The sequence below is a fragment of the Bos grunniens genome, chromosome 8 (assembly GCF_055505025.1).
Source record: "Bos grunniens cultivar Pamir isolate PY7600 chromosome 8, Bosgru_T2T1.0, whole genome shotgun sequence".
Classification (NCBI taxonomy): Eukaryota; Metazoa; Chordata; class Mammalia; order Artiodactyla; family Bovidae; genus Bos; species Bos grunniens.
Genome location: NC_141172.1, coordinates 69,520,877 through 69,546,194, shown reverse-complemented (window position 1 = coordinate 69,546,194; position 25,318 = coordinate 69,520,877). Strand labels below are relative to the sequence as shown.

Below are 25,318 nucleotides of genomic sequence, written 5' to 3'. Positions count from 1 at the left end.
ACTGAGCGACTAACACTTTCACTTGCATAGCTTGAAATCAGGAAGCAAGATGCCACCAGCCTTCCTTATTTTTCTTAAAAAATTACTTTGTCTCTTTGGAGTCTTTTGTGGTTCTGTAAAAATTTTAATTATTTGTCCTATTTCTGTGAAAAGTGCCATTGAAATTTTGATAAAAATTGCATCGAATCTATAGATTTCTATGGGTATATGGACATTCAAAAATATTGATTATTCAAATCCATAAGCATGGACTGTTTTTCCATTTATTTGTGCAGTTTTCAATGTACAAGTCTTTGACCTCCTTGGCTAAATTTATTCAACTTATTCATAGGAATTTTATTCTTTTGATGCCATTGTAAATTAGATTGTTTCCTTATTTCTCGTTCTGCTGGTTTATTATTCATGTAAAGAAATGCACCATATGTTTTCATATTGATTTTTATATCCTGTAACTATACTGGCTTCATTTATTAGTCTTAAGAGGTTTTTTTAAATGGAGTGTTTAGCATTTTCTATACATAATATCATGTTGCCTGCAAAATGGGACACTTTTACTTCCTCCTTTCCAAGTTGGATGCTTTTTATTTCTTTTTCTTACCTAATCGCTCTGGCTGGGACTTCCAATACTATGTTAAATAAAGATGACAAAAGTGAGTGTCTGTATCTTGTTCCTGATCTTAGAGGAGATAATTTCAGCTTTTCACTATGGAATGTGGTGTTTGCTGTGGCCTTGTCACACAGGGTTTTATATGTTGAGGTGTATTTCCTCTATGTCTGCTATGTTGAGAGTTTTATCATAAATCAATATTGAATTTGTCAAATGCTTTTTTTGTACCCATTGAGATGATCATATGACTTTTGTTCCTCATTTTATTAATGTGGTATATCACATTGACTAATTTGTGTTGTTTTTTTTTAATTTGTAAATTTCAAATCACAGTTTGCATCCTTAGAATAGATCCCACTGATTATGTTGTATGGTCCTTTTAATGTAGTGTTGAATTCAGCTTTCTAAAATTTTGTTGATGACTTTTGCATCTGTGTTCATCAAGAATATTGGCCTGTAAATTTCTTTGTGTGTGTATGTGGCTGACTTCCAGTCAACTTGAATCTAGGCACTGAAATCTTCCCCTTTGGGATAGTGTTACTGAAAGTGTGTGTGTGGGTCTGGCTGCTCTCTGCCCAAAAGCCAATAAGTAGGCCAGGTTGGTGGTAAGGAAAGTTTGCTTTATTTCAGATGCTGACAACTGTGGGTCGAGAGTGGTGAACATCTATCCGAAGGCCGACTCCCCGCCCCCACCGGCAACCTGTGGGCAAGAGCTTTTATAGACAGAAGTGAGGAGGGAACCACATATAGAAACAGCAGAGTCAGCTCTGATAGTCATCTTCAAATTGGTCATCGGTGGTCTGACCAGCATCATCTTGATTGTTTTAGGTACAGTTCCAGGGTCCATTTGTTTCCATTTCTCTGAGGCCAGTTCTTGGAATTGTGGCACCTCATATCCTGGGTACAGTCTGGTCATCATGTAGTTAACTTCTCTACTTGGGGTTTCAGTATCTATAAGACAGCTCACCATGAAGATGCTCAACATCACTCATTATCAGAGAAATGCAAATCAAAACCACAATGAGGTACCATCTCACACCGGTCAGAATGGCTGCTATCAAAAAGTCCACAAACAATAAATGCTGGAGAGGGTGTGGAGAAAAGGGAACCCTCTTACACTGTTGGTGGGAATGCAAAGTAGTACAGCCACTATGGAGAACAGGGTGGAGATTCCTTTAAAAACTGGAAGTCGAACTGCCATACGACCCAGCAATCCCACCGCTGGGCATACACACCAAGGAAACCAGAATTGAAAGAGACATGTGTACTCGAATGTTCATCGCAGCACTGTTTACAATAGCTAGGTCACGGAAGCAACCTAGATGTCCATCAGCAGATGAATGGATAAGAAAGCTGTGGTACATATACACAATGGAATATTACTCAGCTATTAAAAAGAGTGCATTTGAATCAGTTCTAATGAGGTGGATGAAACTGGAGCCTATTATACAGAGTGAAGTAAGTCAGAAAGAAAAACACCAATACAGTATACTAAGACAAATATATATGGAATTTAGAAAGATGGTAATGATAACCCTGTATGTGAGACAGCAAAAGAGATACAGATATAAAGAACAGACTTTTGGACTCTGTGGGAGAAGATGAGGGTGGGATGATTTGAGACAATAGCATTGAAATATGTATATTATCATAGTTAACTAGATCGCCAGTCTAGGTTTGATGCATGAGACAGGGTGCTCAGGGCTGGTGCACGGTGATGACCCTGAGAGATGGGATGGGGAAGGAGGTGGGAGGGGGTTCAGGATGAGGAACACATGTACACCCATGGCTGATTCATGTCAATGTATGGCAAAAACCACTACAGTATTGTAATTAGCCTCCAATTAAATTAATTTTAAAAAAAAAGACAGCTCACAGGATATGGCTCAGAATATTATCTATAGCCCTTGAGAAAGAACTAAAGATCCTTGACTAAGTTTAATGACTACATTATGATAATTTGGTCTCCTTTGACTATTTTCCTTTGTTTCTGCATTTCTCACTTCTTTGATGAAACTTATTCTTGGACTGAAGTTTTCCATAGACAAGAGGCAGGCAGAGGACGTAGTGGGGGGAGCGCAAGGACCATAGTGTCCTGCTCCATTGCAATAGGACAGGTCTTGGCACATGCTCAACTACTGGGAACTCTTAAAAAATATAGTAGGCTGCTTCAACAATCCCAAGAGTTTGAGAGATGACTAAGAGCAGGGGTAGGGCTGAATGAAAAATTCATTTCCTACACAAGGCCACTCCTTCAAGACTGGGAGAGAGGTGGTTGTTTCATCTACTGTCTAGAAATAAACACAGAGAATCAAGCAAAATGAAGAAACAGAGAAACCTGTTCCAAGTGACTAAATAGATAAAGCCTTAGAAAGAAGCCTTAATGAAATGGAGATAAATAATTTAGTTGATAAAGGGTTCAAAGTAATGGTCATAAAGAAGCTTGCTGAACTGGGGAGAAGAATGGATGAATACAGTGAGAACTTCAACAAAGAGATGGAAAATATAAGAAACTGTCAAATAGAAGCCACAGAGCTGAAACATACAATAACTGAACTGACAAACAATAGAAGGGTTCAGCAGCAGACTAGGTAAAGTAAAGAAAGGATCAGTCATCTCAAAGACAAAGCAGTGGAAACTTCCCTGGTGGTCCGTGGTTAAGACTCCAGCTTACAATGCAGGGGAAAGTGAAAGTGAAAGTCGCTCAGTCGTGTCGGACTATTTGCGACCCCATGGACTGTGTGGATCACAATAAACTGTGGAAAATTGTGAAAAAGATGGGAATACCAGACCACCTGACCTGCCTCTTGAGAAACCTGTATGCAGGTCAGGAAGCAACAGTTAGAACTGGACATGGAACAACAGACTGGTTCCAAACAGGAAAAGGAGTATGTCAAGGCTGTGTATTGTCACCCTGCTTATTTAACTTCTATGCAGAGTACATCATGAGAAACGTTGGACTGGAAGAAGCACAAGCTGGAATCAAGATTGCCGGGAGAAATATCAATAACCTCAGATATGCAGATGACACCACCCTTATGGCAGAAAGTGAAGACGAGCTAAGAAGCCTCTTGATGAAAGTGAAAGAGGAGAGTGAAAAAGTTGGCTTAAAGCTCAACATTCAGAAAAATAAGATCATGGCATCTGGTCCCATCACTTCATGGGAAATAGATGGGGAAGCAGTGTCAGACTTTATTTTGGGGGCTCCAAAATCACTGCAGATGGTGATTGCAGCCGTGAAATTAAAAGATGCTTACTCCTTGGAAGGAAAGTTATGACCAATCTAGATAGCATATTCAAAAGCAGAGACATTACTTTGCCAACAAAGGTCCGTCTAGTCAAGGCTATGGTTTTTCCAGTGGTCATGTATGGATGTGAGAGTTGGACTGTGAAGAAAGCTGAGCACCGAAGAATTGATGCTTTTAAACTGTGGTGTTGGAGAAGACTCTTGAAAGTCCCTTGGGCTGCAAGGAGATCCAACCAGTCCATTCTAAAGGAGATCAGTCCTGGGTGTTCTTTGGAAGGACTGATGCTAAAGCTGAATCTCCAATACTTTGGCCACCTCATGTGAAGAGTTGACTCAATAGAAAAGACTCTGATACTGGGAGGCATGGGGGGCAGGAGGAGAAGGGGACGACAGAGGATGAGATGTCTGAATGGCATCACTGACAGGATGGACGTGAGTTTGAGTGAACTCCGGGAGTTGGTGATGGATAGGGAGGCCTGGCGTGCTGCAATTCATGGGTTCGCAAAGAGTTGGACAGGACTGAGTGACTGAACTGAACTGGACTATACAGTCCATGAAATTCTCCAGGCCAGAATGCTGGAATGGGTAGCCGTTCCCTTCTCCAGGGGATCCTCTTAACCCAAGGATCAAACCCAGGTCTCCCACATTGCAGGTGGATCCTTTACCAGCTGAGCCATCAGAAAAGCCCAAGATTACTGGAGTGGGTAGCCTATCCCTTCTCTAGCAGATCTTCCCGACCCAGGAATTGAACTGTGGTCCCCTGCACTGCAAGTGGATTCTTTACCAGCTGAGCTACCAGAAAGCAATGCAGAGGATGTAGGTTCAATCCCCAGTCAGGGAACTAAGGTCCCATATGCCACGGTGCAACTAAGCCCATGCTGCAACTGCTGACCTCACACACCACAACTTGAGAGTCCATGCACTGCAACAAAAGATCCCATGTGACAAAACTAAGACCTGATGCAACCAAATAAATAGGCAAATATATATTTTAAAAAATGTTTTAAAAAAGACAAGGCAGTGGAACTCACCCAATCAGAACATCAGAGAGGAAAAAGAATGAAATACAGTGAAGATAGCTTCAGGACCTTATGGGACAACATTAAAGGATATTATAGGGCAGTACTGCATTATAGGGCTCCAAAAGAGAACTAGAAAGGGGCAGAAAACTTATGTGATTAAATAATGGCTGAAAACTTACCTAATGTGGGGAAGGAATCAGACACCTAGATATAGGAAGCTCAGAAAGTTCCAAATAAGGACCTTAAAGAGATCCTTACTGCTGCTGCTGCTGCTGCTGCTGCTGCCTTAAAGAGATCCTTACTAAGACACATTATAATTAAAATGTCAAAAGTTAAAGATAATGGAGAGAATATTAAAAACAGCAAGAGAAAAACAACTTGTTGCCTACAAGGGAACCCCCATAAGGCTATCAACAGACTTTTCAGCACAAAAATGCAAGTCAGAAGGGAGTGGCACAATATATTCAAAATGCTAAAAGGAAAAAAACGTCTAACTAGTAATACTCTTCATAGCAAAGTGATTATTCATAAACAAAACAGTTTTCCAGACAGGTGGCGCTAGTGCTAAAGAACTCACCTGCCAATTCAGGAGACTCAGGAGATGCAGGTTCCAGCCCTGGGTGGGGAAGATCCTCTGGAGGAGGACATGGCAACTCACTCCAGTATTCTTGCCTGGAAAATTCCATGGGCAGAGGAGCCTGGTGGGCTCCAAAAAGTCGGACATGACTGAGCACATTATGGTTATGGTGAGACAAACAAAAGCTAAAGGAGTTAATCACTAAACTGGCCTTAAAACAGATGTTAAAAAAATTTTTTTTAAGCTGAAAATAAAAGCCATCAAATAATAACAAGAACAGATATGAAAGAATAAATCTCACTGGAAGGTAAATATTTAGTAACAGTACTGGTTTGATTACCTATAAAGCTAATATGAAGCTTAAAGACAAAAGCAGTAAAAATAACTATGATTACAATAATTAACAAAGGGATATTCAAGATGAAAAGATGTGAAAAGTGACATCAAAAATGTACAATGTTGGGGGTAGGAGACTAAAAATGATGAGCTTTAGAATGGGATCACACTTGTTATCAACTTAAAATAGACTGTTATAGATATAAGTTGCCATATGTAGGGCTTCCTGGGTAGCTCAGCTGGTAAAGACTCCCCTGCAGTGCAGGAGAGTCTGATTCAATTCCTGGGTTGGGAGGTTCCCCTGGAGAATGGATAGGCTACCTACTTCAGTATTCTGGCTGCTGTTGCTGCTGCTGCTGCTAAGTCACTTCAGTCGTGTCCGACTCTCTGCGACCCCAGAGACGGCAGCCCACCAGGCTCCCCCGTCCCTGGGATTCTCCAGGCAGGAACACTGGAGTGGGTTGCCATTTCCTTCTCCAGTGCATGAAAATGAAAAGTGAAAGTGAAGTCTCTCAGTTGTGTCCGACTCTTAGCGACCCCCTGGACTGCAGCCCACCAGGCTCCTCCGTCCATGGGATTTTCCAGGCAAGAGTTCAGTATTCTTGGGCTTCACAAAACAAAACCTATAGTTAATACACAAAAGATCAATGTCTTTTAAAACCTGAGGATAGTTCCTTAACGTTTGATCCTGTGATCTGATTTTTTGTTTGTTTGCACTAAGTATAATGCTTATTTGTAAAAGTGTGTGTGAGTGTGTGTATGTGTGTGTGAACTGCTTGAGGAGGGAGAGGGAGTCTCCTCATGGGCCAGGGTACCTGATTCTTGGTCCACACACTTGACTTTGCTCCAGGGGGTACAAGCCATGGCCACGAGCTTCCTCTCAGGGCACCTGGGTACAGACACAGGGATGATGTAGGGGACCCAACAGGGCCAGCTGGCTGGATGAGGAGGAGGAAGGGGCAAGCTCCTGTCCCAGGTCTCCTGACAAGACAGTGGAGAGGGGACAGGCTTCTGCTGTCTGCAGGTCAGGATCCCCTCAGTCCCCCTCATTGGGTGGGAAAAGGCTCCAGGCTTGTGCCCTGCAGCCCCCGGGCTCCTGCTGAGTGTTCAGAGCTGTCCTTGCAGGGCCTCTGCAAGGCCCACCCTGGCCTCCATGGGCTGCAGGGGGAGTCCTGTGAGGGGAGGCCTCATCTAGGTCAAGGGTCACAAGGGTGTGGGCACAAGCTGAGCTTCATCCTTTAGTCAAGCTTTAAATACGAGGCCCTCTCGTCCTCCACCTGTTGACTCTTCCTACCAACCTCAGCCAACACTGGAGTGTCAGAGGACAGCGAATTACTATTGACCTTCAAGTCCCCAAATAGGAAAGATTCAGGTGCTACTGGGGAACAGGGCTGGGTGTGAGGCCAGTCAAGTTGGCTCAGGGTTTTATGGGAACCTTGAAGGAGCACACTCGTGGCCTCATTATGACTCTGTCTGCTGTCAGCACCTTTGGGCTTTCTAGGCCCCTTCTTGCTTACAAAAATAATTAAAGATTACATTTCGGACTCAATAGGTATAAAGATGAATATAACTGAGATTGAACTCTATGCAAATAGTTTTGTATGATTTCAAGATTTTTTTAAAAATTGGAGTGTAATTGCTTTACAATATTGTATTATTTTCTGCTGTACAATGAAATGAATCAGCTATATGTATACACATAGCCCTCCCTCTTAGACATCCTCAATCCTCCAGGTCATCACAGAGAATGAAGCTGAATTCCCTGTGCTATACAGCAGGTTCCCACTAGTTATTTATTTTACACGTGGCGGTGTGTGTATGTCAATCCCAATCTCTCAGTTCATCCCATCCCTCCCTCCCCCACCTCCGCCCCCATCCCGTGTCCAGATGTGTGTCCTCTACATCTGTGTCTCTCCTCCTGCCCTGCAATAGGTTCATCTGTACCATTTCTCTAGATTCTACATATATACTGAAAAATTTTTCATGGGCCACTGATGGGATCATGGGCCCTAACCTGCAGCCTGCTGTGCCCAGTGGAGAAGCTAGCTTGGCCTAAGGGGAAATGTGTTGAAGAGGTGTGGGGATGGACAGGGCAAGGGGCAGTGTGGGGCCACACAGTCGGATGAGGAGGGGCTCTGCAGCCTCAGAAGACCCCACCAGCATGGGAAAGCCTGGGGGCGGTTGGGGCTCTATAGGAAGAGGGGAGAAAATGGGGTACAGGGAAGCTCAGGAGTTTCCCTGGTGGCTCAGATGGTAAAGAGTCTGTCTGCCACACGGGAGACCCAGGTTTCACCCCTGGGTGGGGAAAATCCCCTGAGAAGGGAATGATCCCCTGATCCCCTGGAGAAGGCAGTGGCTACCCACTCCAGTATTCTTGCCTGGAGAATCCCATGGATAGAGGATCCTGGCAGGCTACAGTCCATGGGGTCGCAAACAGTTGGACATGACTTAGTGACTAAACAACAACAATCAATATAAAATACTGCTGGACTTTTTTTTCTTAAATATTGTCTTTGAAATTCAGAACGTATTTTTCACTTGCAACACATCTTGATTCAGAGAAGCTGTTTGAAGTGCTCCATTCCCATAAGGACCTGGTGATTACTCTATTGAACAGCACCACCTGGGCCTCTAGAACTTAGAGAAGGAAGTCCTAATTCCTGTTCTCAACGAGCTCGTAGTCCTTAAGAGACACAAAGAGGCACAGAACAAATACAGTGATGAGGGAAGAGCCTTCAAACAAAGCCCATGCCATTGGGCCCTGGCGGGAAAACAAGAGGAAAAATGGTCCGACCTGTAGAGAGTCACAGTGACCCAAAGGAAGGGGGTTCTGTGATCTGGAACTGAGCTGAAGACTTGGAAGAGCTGTCACAACCCGGGACCCCATGTCCCTAGGCTTGACCTTCACCTCCTGGGCTTTCCTCCTTCAGTGACCTCAGTCTTCCTTGCAGGATCTGTCTCTCTCATCTAATTCATATTTATTAATAATGAAAGATGCTCTTAAAAAAACCCAACCTTTAAAACCTTTCCTTAATAATGTGTTATGATGATGACACTTCCTATTAATGATAAAAAACTAACTCTTCAATAATGATGATACAGCAACGAGGATGACTTCTGAAAAAGAATGATGTTTCTTCCTTATGCTCTTCTTATTGGATAATTAAAAATAGGTGGATCAATCAATTAATTGTAATATATGAAACCAGAAGAGTACTGCAAAAATATGAGAAAAAATTTCTTACCACTTTGGAGAGGGGAAGAACTTCAATATGACAACAAATTATAAAACTTGCCTAAAGGATATATAAAAATTAAGAAAGCCAAAGGGAAGGAATCATAACAAAGATAAAAACAAACTAGAAAAAAAGTACTCAGAACACAAATCACACTTAGAAATGTAACTTCCTTAATCTGTAAGGATTCATAATGAACCGAAAGAAGATCAACGCGAAAATGGTAGACATGAACATTATAAAACAATTAGACCAACAGACATCTATTGAATACTCCAGTCAAGAACAAAATACATTCTTCTCAAGTGTGCATGGAACATTCTCCAGAATAAACCATATGCTGCTGCTAAGTCACTTCAGTTATGTCCGACTCTGTGCGACCCCATAGACGGCAGCCCACCAGGCTCCCCTGTCCCTGGATTCTCCAGGCAAGAACACTGGAGTGGGTTGCCATTTCCTTCTCCAATGTATGAAAGTGAAAAGTGAAAGTGAAGTTGCTCAGTCGTGTCCGACTCTTAGCGACCCCATGGACTGCAGCCTACCAGGCTCCTCCATCCATGGGATTTTCCAGGCAAGAGTACTGGAGTGGGGTGCCATTGCCTTCTCCAAATAAACCATATACTAGCTCATAAAACAAATATCAATATATTTAAAAGGAGAGCCATAATAGAACACATACCCTCCCACCACAATGGAATGAAATTAGAAATCACAAACAGGAAGGGATTGGGGAACTTCACAGCTATGATAAAATTTAAACAAGACACTTTCAAATAACCAGTTAGTCAAAGAAGATATCAAAAAAGAAATTGTTAAATATTTTGAGATAAATGAAACTGAAGATACCGTATACCAAAACTTATGGGATATAGCTAAAGCAGCTGAAAACTTAGAAAGAAATTTATGCCTATAAATGACTGCATTAAGGAAGAAGAAAAATCTCAAATCAATAACCTAATACTATTCAGTGACACACTAGAAAATGAAGAACATACTAAAGGTAAAGCAAAGAGAGGAAGGAAATAGTACAGATTAGAACAGAAAGTAATGAAACTAAAGCTAGAAAAACAACAGAGTCCGTGCTGATGAATGTGTGATGGATCTTGTGGGGCCCTGGCCCTTCTGCTTGCCCAGGACTGCAGTAGAAACAGGAAAAGGCCGTTCTGGTCCCACCTTCTGCCCCAAGAGGAAGTGGTGAAGGAGGGAGATCAGGTTCATGGAGGGGAAGGGAGCCAGCTGTGGTAGACTGGCTGCTCTAAGAGATGTTATGTTACTTATTACCTGTCTTGTTTTCACTAGCTGTCAATATATTCCTGAAACCTAAAGCAGGCAGCACAGAGCGGGTGCTCCTATGGTTGTTGAATGATTGAATAAAGGTTGCATGTATGCCACTGTGTGGTTATTATAATATTTAGTAATAAGCCTCCTAAAACTAAAAATTTCTGATTTTTTCAAAATTATTACATTGAATATATTTGAAAATAAAACCATATATGTTTTCTGATGACGTTAGTAGGTGACTTTCTAGAAGAGTAGAATCTGGGTCAACCCACCAAACATATTTTGTACTTGTAAATATACAAGTGTATTTTTACTGTAACCCAGCCTCACACACACACTTGGGCACAGGTGCGTCCAGCTTTGGTTCCTGGAATTCAGTAGCTTTGATCTGAGGTTGTGGGTCTTTCTTTGTTTTATTTTTCCTAACTGTGAAAAAAAAATTTCATATGATCCATTTATTTATTTATATTTTTGGCTGCGGTAGGTCTTCATTGCTGCACGTGGGCTTGTTCTAGTTGCAGTGAGCAGGGGCTGCTCTTCAGTGCAGTGCCCAGGTTTCTCATGCAGCGGCTTCTCTTGTTACGGAGCGTGGGCGCCAGGCACGCGGCCTCAGTAGTTCCAGCCCTTGGGCTCATTAGTTGCAGTTCGAGGGCTCTAGAGCTCTGGCTCAGTAGTTGTGGTGCGTGGGCTTAGTCGTTCCACAGCATGTGAGATCTTCCTGCACCAGAGATGGAACCTGTGTCCCCTGCATTGGCAGGCAGATTCTTATCCTTTGTGCTCCCAGGGAAGTCCTAAATTAAGTTTTAAGAAAAGAATGAGGTTGCATCCTAGTTTCATGTAGAAATTCTTGTCATTGTGGATGCAGCCTCCTGTTTTGAGATGGTTTCAAAAAATCAAAATTGGTACTTAATTTTATCTTTTCACCTTCCCTGGAGACTATCGCATGCTTTCATTTCCTTATTTAGACTACTGATAATGGTGCAAAGCGTCTCCGCACTTGTGGAATAACTATTCTTCTGTTTTCCTAAGTGCCCTCATATATATTCCTCATTTGAGTCCCATATATCCTGGGATGGAGTGCCTGTCCTGATGGGGTGGGTGGGAAAGGACTACTGGGGCAGAAGAGACTGTGTGGGGTGCTGGGAGTGTTCTGTGTCTTGACTGGGTGATGGCTACTCAGCTGCATACAGTTATCAAAGCTGGAGCAGATACTTAAGAAGTGAGGATTACTGCAGGGAATGGTCTGTAAAAATAGAAACTATCAAAAGGAATCAACACAAAATTGTAGGGCTGAAAAGTCAAACAGCTGAAGTGAAAAATCCACACTACACGTGTTTAACTGTGCAATTGACCGGTAGAAGAAAGGATCGGTGAGCTTGACGATAGGACAAAAGAACACAGGACAGATAGCCTCTGCATGTGCATTTCCTAAAGAAAGCGGAGTCCCTGGTTTATCTCTTCTTCTAGACAGGGAAACAGTTGGAGATCCCTTTGAAGAGTTTGTTGATATTATCAAACAATACAAGAAATAGCTACATTATCCACTAGCTAGAAGAGACTCGTATATTCATGAATCCATGACCTAAATACATAACTTTATATAAAAAGAAGCATGTGTGTACTTTCCTCCCCCTCCTTGCAGTCTCCTCTGGAGAAGCTGTGAGTGGCACAGGGACAGGGGTGTATGTTCTTGCTGGGTCATTCACTCCTTCCTTCCCCTCTTTGTTCCTGCATGGGTGTGTCTCCTGCTCTGACTCAAGATTTCCAGGCACCAGGTTTCTTGGAGACTAGAATTCAGCCCCTCCTCCGTCCATCTCCTCCCTGCCCTTCCCCTGGGAAAGGGGCCCCAGCCGGGCCTGACTGCCCACAGCCTGCCCCAGTGGTGTCTCGGGTTGCACCTGGGCCTGCTAGGCTCCTGGAGGTGCAGACTGGCTGTGACAGCTGTCGGGAAGGTATCTTGCTTGCTGGGGTCCTCCTGTGGCCCCTCATTTGTGAGCCTCCTGCTACTCTGGGGACACCTTCTCTTTCTGTCCCCACTGGCCTTTCTGTCACCTTCTCAGTAGGCCTGGTGACTCAGCCCTGCAACCTCACAGAGACCCGTTTTTTTTTTTTTTTTGTCTCTCCTGGACCTTAGTCCCTAGCTCTTCTCCCTTTGAGTTGCTAGGAGGCTCCACAGTCAGGCTTCTGTCCCCTTCCCAAAGCCAAGGTGCTGAGTACAGAGCTGTATCCACTCCCAGGGGCTGCCCTTCTGCCCCTGCCCATTGGCCCCTCTGCCTCACCCTGAAGCCATGGCAGCCCTCCAGTGCCATCTCTCCTCTGCTCCACAGTCTGCTCCTGTTCAGTTATCCCGCTTTCCTCCAAACCAGCACCAGATGTCCTGTGACAGCTCACAATAGGAAACTTCCATCTTCCAGCTCTGTACCTTTTTTCCTGACATTTCACTTTTTCCCCAATCTCCCCACCCCAACATGGACACTACATCTCCTGTGGGGCTCTCTAACAGTTAGGAAGATAACCGTGAGAAGATAAGTGCATTCCCAAGATGGCATGTATCTGTTGTTATGTTGGAGCCCTTCAACCATCCTTTCTCCCAAAAACCTCAATCACCAGCATCCTGAGAGCCAAGAACTTGTGAATATATTTGAAAATAGATTATATTAGATTCTTGATGATGTTCTTACTAGAACATGGGGCTTCCTAGAAGAAATAGAATATCTGGGTTAACCTAGAGGGGTATTTTTTCCTACACACACACACACACACAAATACCCATGCACTCTTTCGGTTCTTACCAACAGTTTGTTCATTTCGGTCTGGAGATTGGGGGAGCTATGATGTCAGGGTTGCTCACAACTGATTCCATGTACTTGTTCTGCCCCATGATGGAGAAAAGTCAGGCCCAGGACTGGAGTTGAGAAGTCAGAGGGTTTTATGTTGGGGCCGGGACAGGGGCAGGTCTGTACAGAGCTCTTCAGAATTCTGCAAGTGAATGAGGGCAGACCGTGGCAGAGTATTCACACCTTCAGAGGGAGCATGAGATCTTCAGAGGGGGAATGTCGTCACCGTAGGGAGGGAAGACCCCGTGGGAGGGAAGTGGTCCAAACAAAGCTCACCCCCATCCTGTATGCCCTGGTCTGTAGCGGAAAGCAGGGACCTGCATTTCCTGGCTTCCCTGGTGGCTTAGATGGTAAAGAATCTGCCTGCAATGCAGGAGACCTGGGTTCAATGCTTGCGTCAGGAAGATCCCCTGGAGGAGGGAAAGGCAACCCACTCCAGTATTCTTGATTGGGAAATCCCATAGACAGAGGAGCCTGGCAGGCTATAGTCCATAGGGTCGCAAAGAGTTTAGCAAGATTGCAACTAACACTAACTGTTATAGAAAATAAACATACCATTATGGCAACAATCAGATAATACATAAAGGTTCCTATGAGCAATCTCTCTCCAGCACTGTCCTGTTTGGCTCTTGACTGCAGCTAAGGACAGGGAGAAATCTGCCCATGAAAAGATGTCCCAAAAGGTGATGGGGTGACACATGACGTCACCCATACCATTCTCAGCTGCCCCAGGAGAAAGAGTAATGGCGGTTACAGTGACTGCTCCCTCCAAAGCGGATTCATTCTGGTGTCTTCTTGTGTCCTTCCTCTAAAGGGGAGGATCCCACATGTGACTGGGCTTTTGAAAGCATAACTCCTTCACAAGAGAGGTCTGAGAGAAGCCTAGTGGTATTTGAATCTTGTTTAATGTTTTTTGATTGTAACTAAAGGGCAATAAGAAGTACCCTTTGCTGATCTAGAGGTGTCTTCCTTATCTGGAAGTTCTCTGCGTGGCATAATTCACAGGAAATCTGAAAACTTTTCCCCTAAGATCAGGAAAAAGACAAGGATGCCCCACTCACAACTTTTATCCACAGAGTACTACAAGTCCAAGCCAGAGGAATTAGGCAAGGAAAAGAGGCATCCAAATAGGAAACCAAGAAGTAAAACTGTCACTGTTCTCAGATACATGATTTTATATATAGAAAACCCTCAAGACTCCATCAAAAACTCTTAGAATAAATGAATTCAATAAAGCTACAGGATACAAAATCAGCATGAAAAAAACCATTGTATTTCTTTATATTAATAATAAACCAGCAGAAAGAGAAATTAAGGAAATAATGTCATTTACAATTGCATCAAAGAGAATAAAATTTCTAGGAATAGATTTAACCATGGAGGTAAAAGATATGCATATTGAAAAGAAGACATTGAAGAAGACACATCTGTGACAACATGGATGGGCCTTGAGGGCATTATGCTAAGTGAAATAAACAGGACAGAGAAAGCAACTACAATATAATCTCTATTATATGTGAGATCTTAAAAAAAATCAAGCTCAGAGATACAGGGAACAAACTGATAGCTGCCAGAAGTAGGAGGCAGCAGGGTGGGGTGGGAGAAATGGGTGAAGAGGATGAAAAGGCAAAAAGAAAAGAAAAAAGGACTGGATGTAAACTGAGAGTTAACAGACTCAAGAGAGTGTATGACTGCAGGCTTTAGCACAGGGACTGGGGAGGGTTTTGCGGGGCTGGTTAAAATGTCTCTTGCTTCCTCTTGGTTCTCAGTGTCATGGTAGGTGATGAGGCTGGGGGTACACAGGACCTCCACCAGCCCAAGTCATCCGTTGCATCCAATCTGCCTTGGGTTCTCTCTGGCAGCTCCCCTCCCCAGGACCAGCGTAGACTCCCCGCTCCCCTAGTTGGACTGTTAACAAAAGACCTGCCTCAGGCCTCAGGGGTCAAGGGACAAAGTGTACCTTTTTTAAAATTGTTAAATTAAAAACAAAACAAAACACGGGGATTCCCGGGTGGTCCAGTGGTTAGGACTCTGTGCTTCCACTGCAGGGGCACAAGTTTGCTCCCTGGTCAGGGAACTAAGTTCCCACATGCCATAAGGCAGCCAAAAATAAAATGAAAACAAAACAAAACAAAACACCTTTCTCCGACTTCCCTGGTGGTCCAGGGGTTAAGAGTCTGCTTGGCAAAGCAGGGACAGGGATTCGATCCCTGCTCCGAGAAGATTCCATATGCTTCAGAGCAACTAAGCTCCTGCACCACAACTTCTGAAGCCTGGGCTCTAGAGCCTGTACTCCACAACAAGAGAAGCCAGGGCAATGAGAAGCCCGCCCACCAGGACCAGAGAGTAGCCCCTGCTCTCCGCAACTTGAGAACAGCCAGTGCGCAGCAATGAAGACCTGGCACAGCCAGAAATGAATTAATTAATTAAAAATTTTTTTCCAAACAAACAAAACCCCAAACTTTCCTCAAGTCACACAGGGATTTATTGACTCTGGATGATCAGAATTCAGAGCTCTTAGTGGACATGTTGGTATTCTGGTCCACAATTTAAAAAAAGAAAAACAAAATCCAATACAGGGTCTGGCTGCCGGGCACTGCTGTGACAAACAACACATACGAAAGCTCTTCCCCACCCTGGGCCCCCACCAGGCTTCTGAGGGCGCAACTTCGAGAACACCTCCCAGGGCTGCCCAGCAGCCCAAGACAGAAACCCTTGTTTCCAGTCTGCAACATTCTGACAGGAAGCAGGCCTGTGGCGCTTCCTGTCCAGAAAGCAAAGGCAGAGAGGGATTTAACTCCTTTTGGAACCAGGCTCATCTGAGAGTAGATTATTCCTTTCAGTGGAAGAGGTTTTCATAATAAGGGTTCCTTTCTCTTTTTATGTTGCATGACTAAATCTGAAAGGTGCTGTAACAGACTTTGATGGAAACTTTCAAAAAAAAACCAAACAATTTGTACTTGCCTTGCTGTCATAAGCACTCATACCCTCGTAGGATAGAGGGCCCAGCACCAGTGAAGTATGGGGGACAGACTTGGGCTCAGGAACAGCAGAAGTATGGAGTCCGTGGGGAGAGCCCACACATATCAGAGACCCTCTGGGAGGTGCGAGGAAGAGTAGAAGAAGATACTGGGAACCCTGAGGAGTGAATGCTAGCTTTTTAGGTACCATCAAAGGCGGTATGGTACCTTTTTAAAAATAGATTTTATTTAAAAGCCAGTATTTATTGATTTGTCTGCCTTGGGTCTTTGTTTCAGCAGGGGGATCTTCCTTCCATCCTGTGGGTTTCTTTCCTTGTAGTGCATGCACTCTCTAGTTGTGGAGGGCAGGACTCAGTAGCTGGGGGTGTGCCAGCTCAGTAGCTTGAGGCATGTGGGATCTTAGTTCCCCCTCTCAGGGATCAAACCTGAGATCCCTGCATTGAAAGGCAGATTATTAACCACTAAAGCACCAGGGAAATCCTGATTTGGTAACTTGTTGATCCTGGCAAACTAGGGAGATGGGACAGTCCAGGGTGACTTGGACCCTTCTCTGAGCCTGATGATAGGAAGTGCTGCATTGCCTCAATGTGAATGGTGACCCCAGTTTGTGAAATCAGAGACATTCAGAGTTGTGAACATAAAAAATAGGACTTGGTGGATGTATTCATCTGCAAATAAAGTGTTTCAACTACATAGTCACAGCCAGGCCACCTTCTTTCTCCTGGATGCCACTTATATTGGGGCGGGGAGTTATTCACCAGACTCCAAAATGTTCTGTTGGGTAGAACTTCAGGTTTATAAAATAAAAGTGAAAAAAGTAAACTTAGAAACCGGTGCTAATGATACTTCAGATCTTTGAAAAGTAGAGTTCACAACAGGAAAATATGGTGTGTATTGTTTGCCTTTGGGAGCTTCCCTGGTGACTCAGTGGTAAAGAATCCATTTGCCAACGCAGGAGACTTGAGTTCCATCTTTGGGTCGGGAAGATCCCCTGGAGAAGGGAATGGCAACCCACTCCAGTATTCTTACATGGGAAATCCCATAGACAGAGGAGCCTGGCGGGCCACAGTCCATGGGCTTGCAAAAGAGTTCGCCATGACTTAGCAACTAAACAACAATTCTTTGCCTTTAAATAAATACTTATTTGTAATTCTATAGTAAAGTGATTATTAACACTATTTATATGATATAGGCCCAGGGCAAAAAGGTTCACCAGGTCTGTCTCATTTCCTAAGTACTTAAATCTCAGAAAGTGCAATGAGTCCTGCAACCTCCTCATTTTTCTAACAATTCAAGATTTCTTAGTTGACCCATGACTCCCCTACAGTACAGTACAGGGCACCTCTTGGATCTCCTTCTTGGCTGTCCATGTTCTCTGGCCTCCTTGGGGCCCTGGTCAATGAAGGGCGGGGCGGGGAGGAGCAGAAGCTGGGAGTGGGCAGAAGGCAGTAGTTAGAAGACAGGTGATTCATTCATTTTCTCAACCCGTGGGGCATTAGGACCTGCCTGGAACGAAGGCACAGACCTGCCTAGCGCTGAATGAAAAACCGTGTCACACGCGGTTCGCCGGCGGAAATTCCCCTTTTGGTAAAGCCCGGGCTCCTCTCCTGAGCCACGCGTGATTGGCTGGAAGTGGTAATGATTATATCAGCAAGCACTGGCTCATTCGCTACCGCGGGTGGCGCAATCCCAAGTAGAGGTAGGCTAAGCTAAACAGCTGAGCTCCGCTCTGCGCACCTCGCAGGGGTGATCGCGCGCCCCACAAAACACACTTTCATTTCTGATGGCTCTGGAGGCTGTCACCCCGCGGCAACCTGGACAGCGAACGCTCCCCGACCGCACCGGGCAGCAGGGACAGAGAGCAGCAGCCTCCTCGAGCTCCCGGGCAGGGTGCACCCAGGGCCCCAGGCCTCGACTCCGGGGCCCCTGGGCTCTCATCTTCACCGTCTTGGGTGTCTTGCTGTTGGTGAGTTCCCGCCGCGAGTCCTGGCTCCAAAAGGCGCTCTTGGTGGCCCGGAAAAGGCCCGGGCGCGCCTGGCTGGGCAAATCCCGTCAGGACCCGCCTGGGCAAGTCCAATTCGCGGCGTGTTGGTGGGGGGCCCGAGAGGAGTGCGGATCCCTGGCGTCTACTTGCTGCCTGGAAGATCTGGCTCCTTGGAGAGCCTGACCTCTGGATTGGCCCCAGGCCCAGGGAGCATCCGATCTCATTTCTTTCCTTTCCTTTCCCTTTTCCCTCTGCATACCCTCCTCACTCTTTTCTCTCTCTTGCTATTTTGCACTGCATGTATCTTCTAAAACGTGTCCTTTGTAAATCACTAAGTGTAGGCTCCATCTTCCCCCACCACTGCCTTAAGCACCCTTACATTTCCTTTTCTCTGAAAGGAGAACAACTTCAAAATTGCTTCCAGCTCCTTGCGCTTTATGAATAGAAACCACCAATCAACTCAGCTTGGGTCAGATTCTCACCACTTTCTTTCAGAGGGGAGTTGGAGGCTCTGGATGTGTTTCAGCACTGCTGCTGCTGCTAAGTCGCTTCACTGATGTCCAACTCTGTGTGACCCCATAGAGGGCAGCCCACCAGGCTTCCCCGTCCCTGAGTGTGCATTTTTAAGAAACTCACCATGGGGAAAAATGTGCACACTTGGCACCGCCTTCTTGCATTGTTTGAGGCTCTTTTCAAAGCTGCTTAGAGGGTCAAATAAAAAAAAAATTGAGGGTCTAACAAAGTTACAGGAATCGTGAAAATACACATCTTTCATTGACCAAATTAGTACCAAAAATCTGGAAAGAAATAGCATTTTGTATTCACAGGAAGTATAGAATTCGTTTTTAAAGTATCGGTTTGTAATAGGTAGGACTCATGTTGAACACACGTGATGAATGGGTCTGGGTGCCTGTCAAGTATCCAGTGTAGCCATGTGCATTGTCTGTTGGGTAACTCCTTAGAAGTGGAATTGCTGGGTCAGTGGGTTAGATGATTTTACGCTTTTGCCTAGATAATGACAAACTGTTCTCCCAAAGAAGACTGGACCATTTTAACTCACACCAGGAGTCCACAAGGGTGCCCTATTTCCCTGCACCCTTGCACACTGAGCTCAAACGGTAAAGGATCTGCCTGTGATGCAGGAGACCAGAGTTCGATCCCTGGGTTGGGAAGTTCCTGTGGAGAAGGGGATGGCAATCCACTCCAGTACTCTTGCCTGGAGAATTCCACGGACAGAAGCCTGGCAGGCTACAGTCCATGGGATCGCAAAGAGTCGGAGACGACTGAGCGACTAACGCACGCACGCACTTGCACACTGAACTTTAACACTTTCCCAGTCTAAGAAGTAAAGATGGGGCACCACAGTGTCATGGTTTTGATTCTTCCATTCCAGTAGAGTGTTTCAAGGATCCATGAGATTGCTGAGACTGGGAGTGGATAACCAGGAGACCCCCACGTTAGGACATAGGGGAGGGCACAAAAATTCAGACCAGAAAAGAACTAACACAAATCTTGACACAAATTCTTTCAGACAACAGGAGTTCTTCACTAGTTCTTCTAAGGCCAACATAACCCTAATACCTAAACCTAACGGAAACATTTGAAAAGAAGAAAAAATACTTTTAAATACCCTTCCTAAAAGCAGAGGCAAAATTCCTTTACAAAGCAAATAGTTAACTAAATTCTAGATCTTTAAAAACTATGGCAGAAACCATCACATAAAGTAACTATCCTCTAATTAAAAATGTAACACACACACACACACACACACAAACCAGTGTAAAGGAGAAAAGCTATATGAACAGCTTAACAGATGCAGAAAAAGAATTTGAACTGACACTTAACCCCCTGTAATGAAAAGGGGAAAGTGTTAGTTGCTCAATCGTGTCCCAACAATCTGAAACCCCATGGACTGTAGCCTGCCAGGCTCCTCTGTCCATGGAATTCTCTAGGCAAGAATACTGGAGTGGATTGCCATTCCCTTCTCCAGGACATCTTCCTGACACAGGGATTGAACCTGGGTCTCCTACGTTGCAGGCAGAGTCTTTACTGTCAGAAAAAAGTCTCATTTTATCAGGGTAGAAGGGACCTTCCTCCATATGACGAAGGCCACTCCCTCTTGGAGTCACATTAGAGATTAGGATAACTGAGGAAGGGGCATGAGGGAATGTTTTGAAGCAAGCTAATTTCCATGATCTAGATAGAGGGTTTGGATTTCCCTTAAGATTGTGCACGTCTTTCTTTGGAAATCTTAACATTAAAGTAAACTGTAAAGAAATACTGAGCTTGAGTTACTGACGTAATGCCGATGTATTAAGAGTTGCAGATATGAATTTCATCATAAAAATGAGACACTTAGGAGAATGGACAGAGGGGATGGATAGAGAAAGAAATATGTGATACACCTAGGTTACAGAACTTAGGTGGTGAGCATATAAGAGTTTAGTGAATGAATGTTACAACTTTGTTGGATGTTTGAAACTGTTCGTAGCAAAACATTGAGGGAGAGAGTCTGTGAGAGGAGAACCAGGGAAGAAAGGAAGGCATAGGATTGTGAGGGCAGGGAAAGGAGAGTCCACCAATTTGGGGTGACTCGGAGGAGGCCCGGACTGGGGAAGGGATGATTAGGGACACATATGAGCTTAGCTGTCCCCAAATACTTAACAGGTGGCATTTTATCTTGTTTAGATCCAGGCAGTTGAACTGGGCTCAACATAAGCTGTTTCCACTTTAACTTTGTTTTTCTTTCTTTTTTTCCTCTTCATGTCACTTTGTACTTTAAATCACTCCCAGATTAAAGTTACAAAACTATACAAAACCCTTTGTTTCCTGTATCATCTGAAACATAGCTGCTGACATGACAGATCCCATGACTGGACACTTGAATGTATATTTCCCACAAATGAGGACAGTCTCCCCCCAAATGACAATACAACCCTGAACGTCAGAACACTATCATCAACACATTAATCCTGGTGGAAGCCTCAGGCTCCAGTGATTTCAGACTGGCCCCATTGTGTCATTTTTAGCACAGCTGCTAACTGCTGCTGCTAAGTCGATTCAGTCGTGTCCGACTCTGTGCGACCCCATAGACGGCAGCCCACCAGGCTCCCCCGTACCTAGGGTTCTCCAGGCAAGAACACTGGAGTGGGTTGCCATTTCCTTCTCCAATGCATGAAAGCGAAAAGTGAAAGTGAAGTTGCTCAGTCGTGTCTGACTGTTAGCGACCCCCTGGACTGCAGCCCACCAGGCTCCTCCATCCATGGGATTTTCCAGGCAGGAGTACTGGAGTGGGGTGCCATTGCCTTCTCCATTTTAGCACAGAGACTTGGCTAAAAACCCTGTATTGCTATTTCTTCTTTCTCCATGTGATTCTGGTATTTTGTGGAACACTGACAGCTTCCTTTTGGGGACCGCGTGTTGGATTAAAGCCACAAGTCCATTACTCAGTATGTGATTCTATATCCTGATTATGAAAAATTGTATGCATGACAGAACCCTCATTTGTGAAAATGTATGTGTATGTGTGCACGCACATGTGAGAAAGAAAGAGAGAACCTGAGCGTATTCACACATACGGTCAAATAGAAGAAGTCAAGACACAAAATAATGGATGTTTTCTCTAATCCAGGGGATCTCTATGGTTTCTGTATTCTCTTATAAAAAAAATTTTCCTTGCCCATACTTTCTGGGCTTCCCAGGTGGTACTAGTAGTAAAGAACCAGCCTGCCAACACAGGAGATGCAAGAGACTGAAGTTTGATCCCTGGGTCGGGAAGATCCCCTGGAGGAGGAAATGGCAGCTCACTCCAAAATTCCTGCTGGGAGAATCCCATGGACAGAGGAGCCTGACGGGCTACAGTCCATGGGGTTGCAAAGAGTTGGACGTATCTGAGCACATACTTTCTGGAATAAACATATTTTAAGAGGAAGGAATACAGGGGGAAAAACTTAAGTGTAAGTTACTTGCTGGCACAAAAGGCCAAAGAACAAACATGAATGAGAGTTTAGAGCTGGGAAGAAAGATCCCAGTTGTGTTTCATTTTGCATGTAGTGGTCAAGGAAATGTGGGGTGGGTCCTAGAAGGGGTGAGAGTGTGGAAGCCACTCATGCCTGTCCCTGCTTTGTCCCCATAGGTCAAAGCTGCTTCAGCCATGTCTGTAAGGAAGGATGAAATTCACCAGCAGTCATCAGCCCCACTGGAACGGAGCCCCCAGCAGAAGTTATGTCCACCAGGTAGATTCTAGGACTGGTCTCCAACCCTTGTCTTCATGTCTGTGTGTTTATTTCTGGCTGTGCCTGAGGCTGTGTTGCTGCATGGGTTCTCTCTAGTTGTGGAGAGGGGGGCCAGCTCTCCAGTTGCGGTACTTGAGCTTCTCCCTGGGGGGCTTCTCCTGTTGCAGAGCACAGGCTCTCGGGTGCACGGGCTGCAGTAGTTGCAGCCTGTGTGCTCAGTAGTTGTGGCTCCCGAGCTGTGGAGGACAGGCTCAGTATTTGTGACACGTGGGCTTAGGTGCTCTGCAGCCTGTGGGATCTTCCCAGACCAGGGATCCAACCCATGTATTCTGCATAGGCAGGCAGATTCTTACCACTGAGCCACCAGGGAAGCCCCTGACCTTTCTTTTTACTGTTTAATGTGCCAGCTATGAATGTGACTTGGATACGTGGCTTGTAATATATTTCTGTTGGCAGTACTGGTCTAGGGTATGTGTTAGATGAAGAATCAAAAGATGAAAGCCCGGTTGAGAAGAGTTCCCCTTGTGGATTCCACAGATGGCCAAAAGAGGCCTCCCCAGCCACACTGGCAGCCTCAGGGTATCCTGCGGGGATTTACTCACCAGCTTTTCCCTTCCTTCCCAGGATTCTATATGGAAGAAGCCATTAGAGGTTGTGCCCCATGCACCGATGGGATAGACTACACCAATCATTCAAACACCCTCCCTTCTTGCTTACTTTGCACGACTTGCAAATCAGGTACAGAACCTGTGGTCCCCCACGCCTGCAGTTAGAGTGCTGGGTGATGAGATGGGATTAAATGGGATGAGGAGTCAGAGATCTGATTTCCAGCCCAGCTAGGTTTTCATCTTGTCTTAGGTCAGTAAAATAATGAAAACAGAAGTTATTTGCATAACGCATGCCAACTGGTAGGGAAGTCTTTCAGAACACAGCTGGAAAGAGGAGAATAACGTGTCCCTTGATGGAGGGAGCTGGATGGTAACAGTGCAGAAGGCCTGGGGGAGTGGGGCAGGGCTGGGTTTGAGCTGTGTCATGTGTCTGATCCTGGGCCAGGCTCCTGCGGGCGCCATGCCCTGTGCTCTGGGGTCTCAGCCTCTCTCAGCCTTCATGACCTGAGGTCCCTCTGCCTCTCCGGCAGGGCATCACCCATTGAGACATCATCCAAGGGTTCCTCTCCATCCACAGCGTCTCAGATTACACCTCACCCCAGCCCACTTCTTTCTGGGCTCTCTCATTTCTCTTCCCAACCCTGATGCAATCCGTAATGATGCACAGTCCCTTTTATGCCTCTATTGGTGACGCCTGAACAGTGGCTGTTCTATGGATGGTCTATGTGTGTTGCCACAGAAAATGACCACAAAATTACTTAAAAAAAGATTAATTCATTTATTTTTGGCTGTTCTGTGTCTTTGTTGTGGAACAAGGGCTTTCTCTAGTTGTGGTGAGGGGGGCTACTCCTTGTTGCTTTTCATCGTGGTGCACAGGCCCTAGAGCACAGGATCAGTAGTTGTGGCACACGGGCTTAGCTGCCCCACAACATATGGGATCTTCCCAGACCAGGGATGGAACCTGCGTCCCCTGCTTTGACAGGCGGATTCTTAACCACTGGACCACCCAGCAAGCCCTCCGAATTACTTCTTGAACTGAGTGGATGGAGATCTGGGTTGTGAAGAAGGGTTGAGAGACATATGAGGGAAACACACTCTCAAAACCTTATCTTTTGCGGGGAGCGAGCTCCGCCTTTGGCAAAGGTCATGAGGAAGGAGGCTTGGCATACGCAAAGGCGGGATCAAGCCTCAGGAGTCTCCCTGGAAATTCTCGAGCAATCTACCCCCAAAACCAGAGTCTGCCTACTTTCTGCTTTGTGCTTTCACCTACACCTCTGACTTTACGGGGGGCTGTCCCCCACTACCTCTCTGAAAAAAGAGTTAGCTTATAGCTCCAGTTAATAATTCCTGGGTGTGACAGTGTTTCAACCTACAAACTCCCTTGGAAGTCCTCTAGCCTGCCTGAATAGGTTTTTCCGGCCACATGTGATTGCTCAGAGCCTCCAAACTGTGAGAGGCATGAGATGTTCTAAACTGTCTAAATACAGATTCCTTTGAGCAGTCAAAAGATTGATTAGAAATTGTATTGGTGAAGGGATTTTCACTTGTTGGGCCAATGTTTGCTGCTAAGTCTCCATATCCCTTACCTGCTGTGTCCCTGGCAGTGTATTGATTAATATAATTGGTGTAAATAGTAGCTTTAATGTTTGTAACCTGGGACCCTTGAATTAATTCTTTTTCTTGTTATAGCCCACCACACCTTTGCTCTGTAGGAATGCAACTTTATCTAATGCTTTTTGGAGGCTGGCGCCTGACTTTAGAATAATCACCTTTAGAGAAAAAGGCCTCCGGGCCAGAAGATGATGCAAATCACCTAAACTTTTGCATATGATAAGTTTGCAGGAAGAAAGCCTGGCTTACTGCATGACTCTACCCCTTCCCCCATTATCCTCTATGCATAACTTAAGGTATAAAAACTACTTTGGAAAATAAAGTGCGGGCCTTGTTCACCGAAACTTGGTCTCACCATGTCGTTCTTTCTCTTACCTTCTGGCTGAATTATTCAGCCTCTTTTCTCCACTGAATTTCCTCACTGAGCTATCCTCATTCTATTACTCTTTATATCCTTAATTAACGTTTAATTAAGCAGTTGTTTCCTGATCCTCGCCGACGCCGTCCCCGCTTCGAATACCCTGGATCAGCCGGGGCTGGTCCCCGGCAAGTGGCGCCCGAACAGGCTGATTCGAAGGTAGGTACCTCAGAAAAAGTGTTGAGAAAGTGTTGAATTGAAAAAGTGTTGAGAAAGTGTTCAATTTACGGGATGGATAGGCCCCCACCCAGGGTGCCGCGGACCCCCCTGTAGGACAGACAGGGCGAGTAGTGGTGGGAAGTGTTAAAGGGTTTGAGAGAAAACCCGGTTTTTATTGA

The 25,318-nt window shown here is 45.1% G+C and overlaps 1 protein-coding gene across 24 annotated transcripts in view; it reads left to right on the top strand.

Annotated features, from left to right (window-relative positions):
• Positions 1-25,318, top strand: part of LOC147367359 (tumor necrosis factor receptor superfamily member 10A-like) — a 46,663-nt gene that overhangs the window by 5,456 nt on the left and 15,889 nt on the right. For 6 of the 24 annotated variants that reach the window (XM_086416298.1, XM_086416293.1, XM_086416291.1 and 3 more), the window contains exons 2-3: positions 22,244-22,343; positions 22,968-23,081. In XM_086416298.1, the coding sequence (XP_086272424.1) occupies positions 22,244-22,343; positions 22,968-23,081 (214 nt within the window). Of the gene's footprint in view, positions 1-1,237; positions 1,436-17,778; positions 18,091-22,243; positions 22,344-22,967; positions 23,082-23,481; positions 24,907-25,318 lie in introns of those variants that run through there. The other 18 variants (XM_086416292.1, XM_086416290.1, XM_086416295.1 and 15 more) reach the window with 14 other exon arrangements.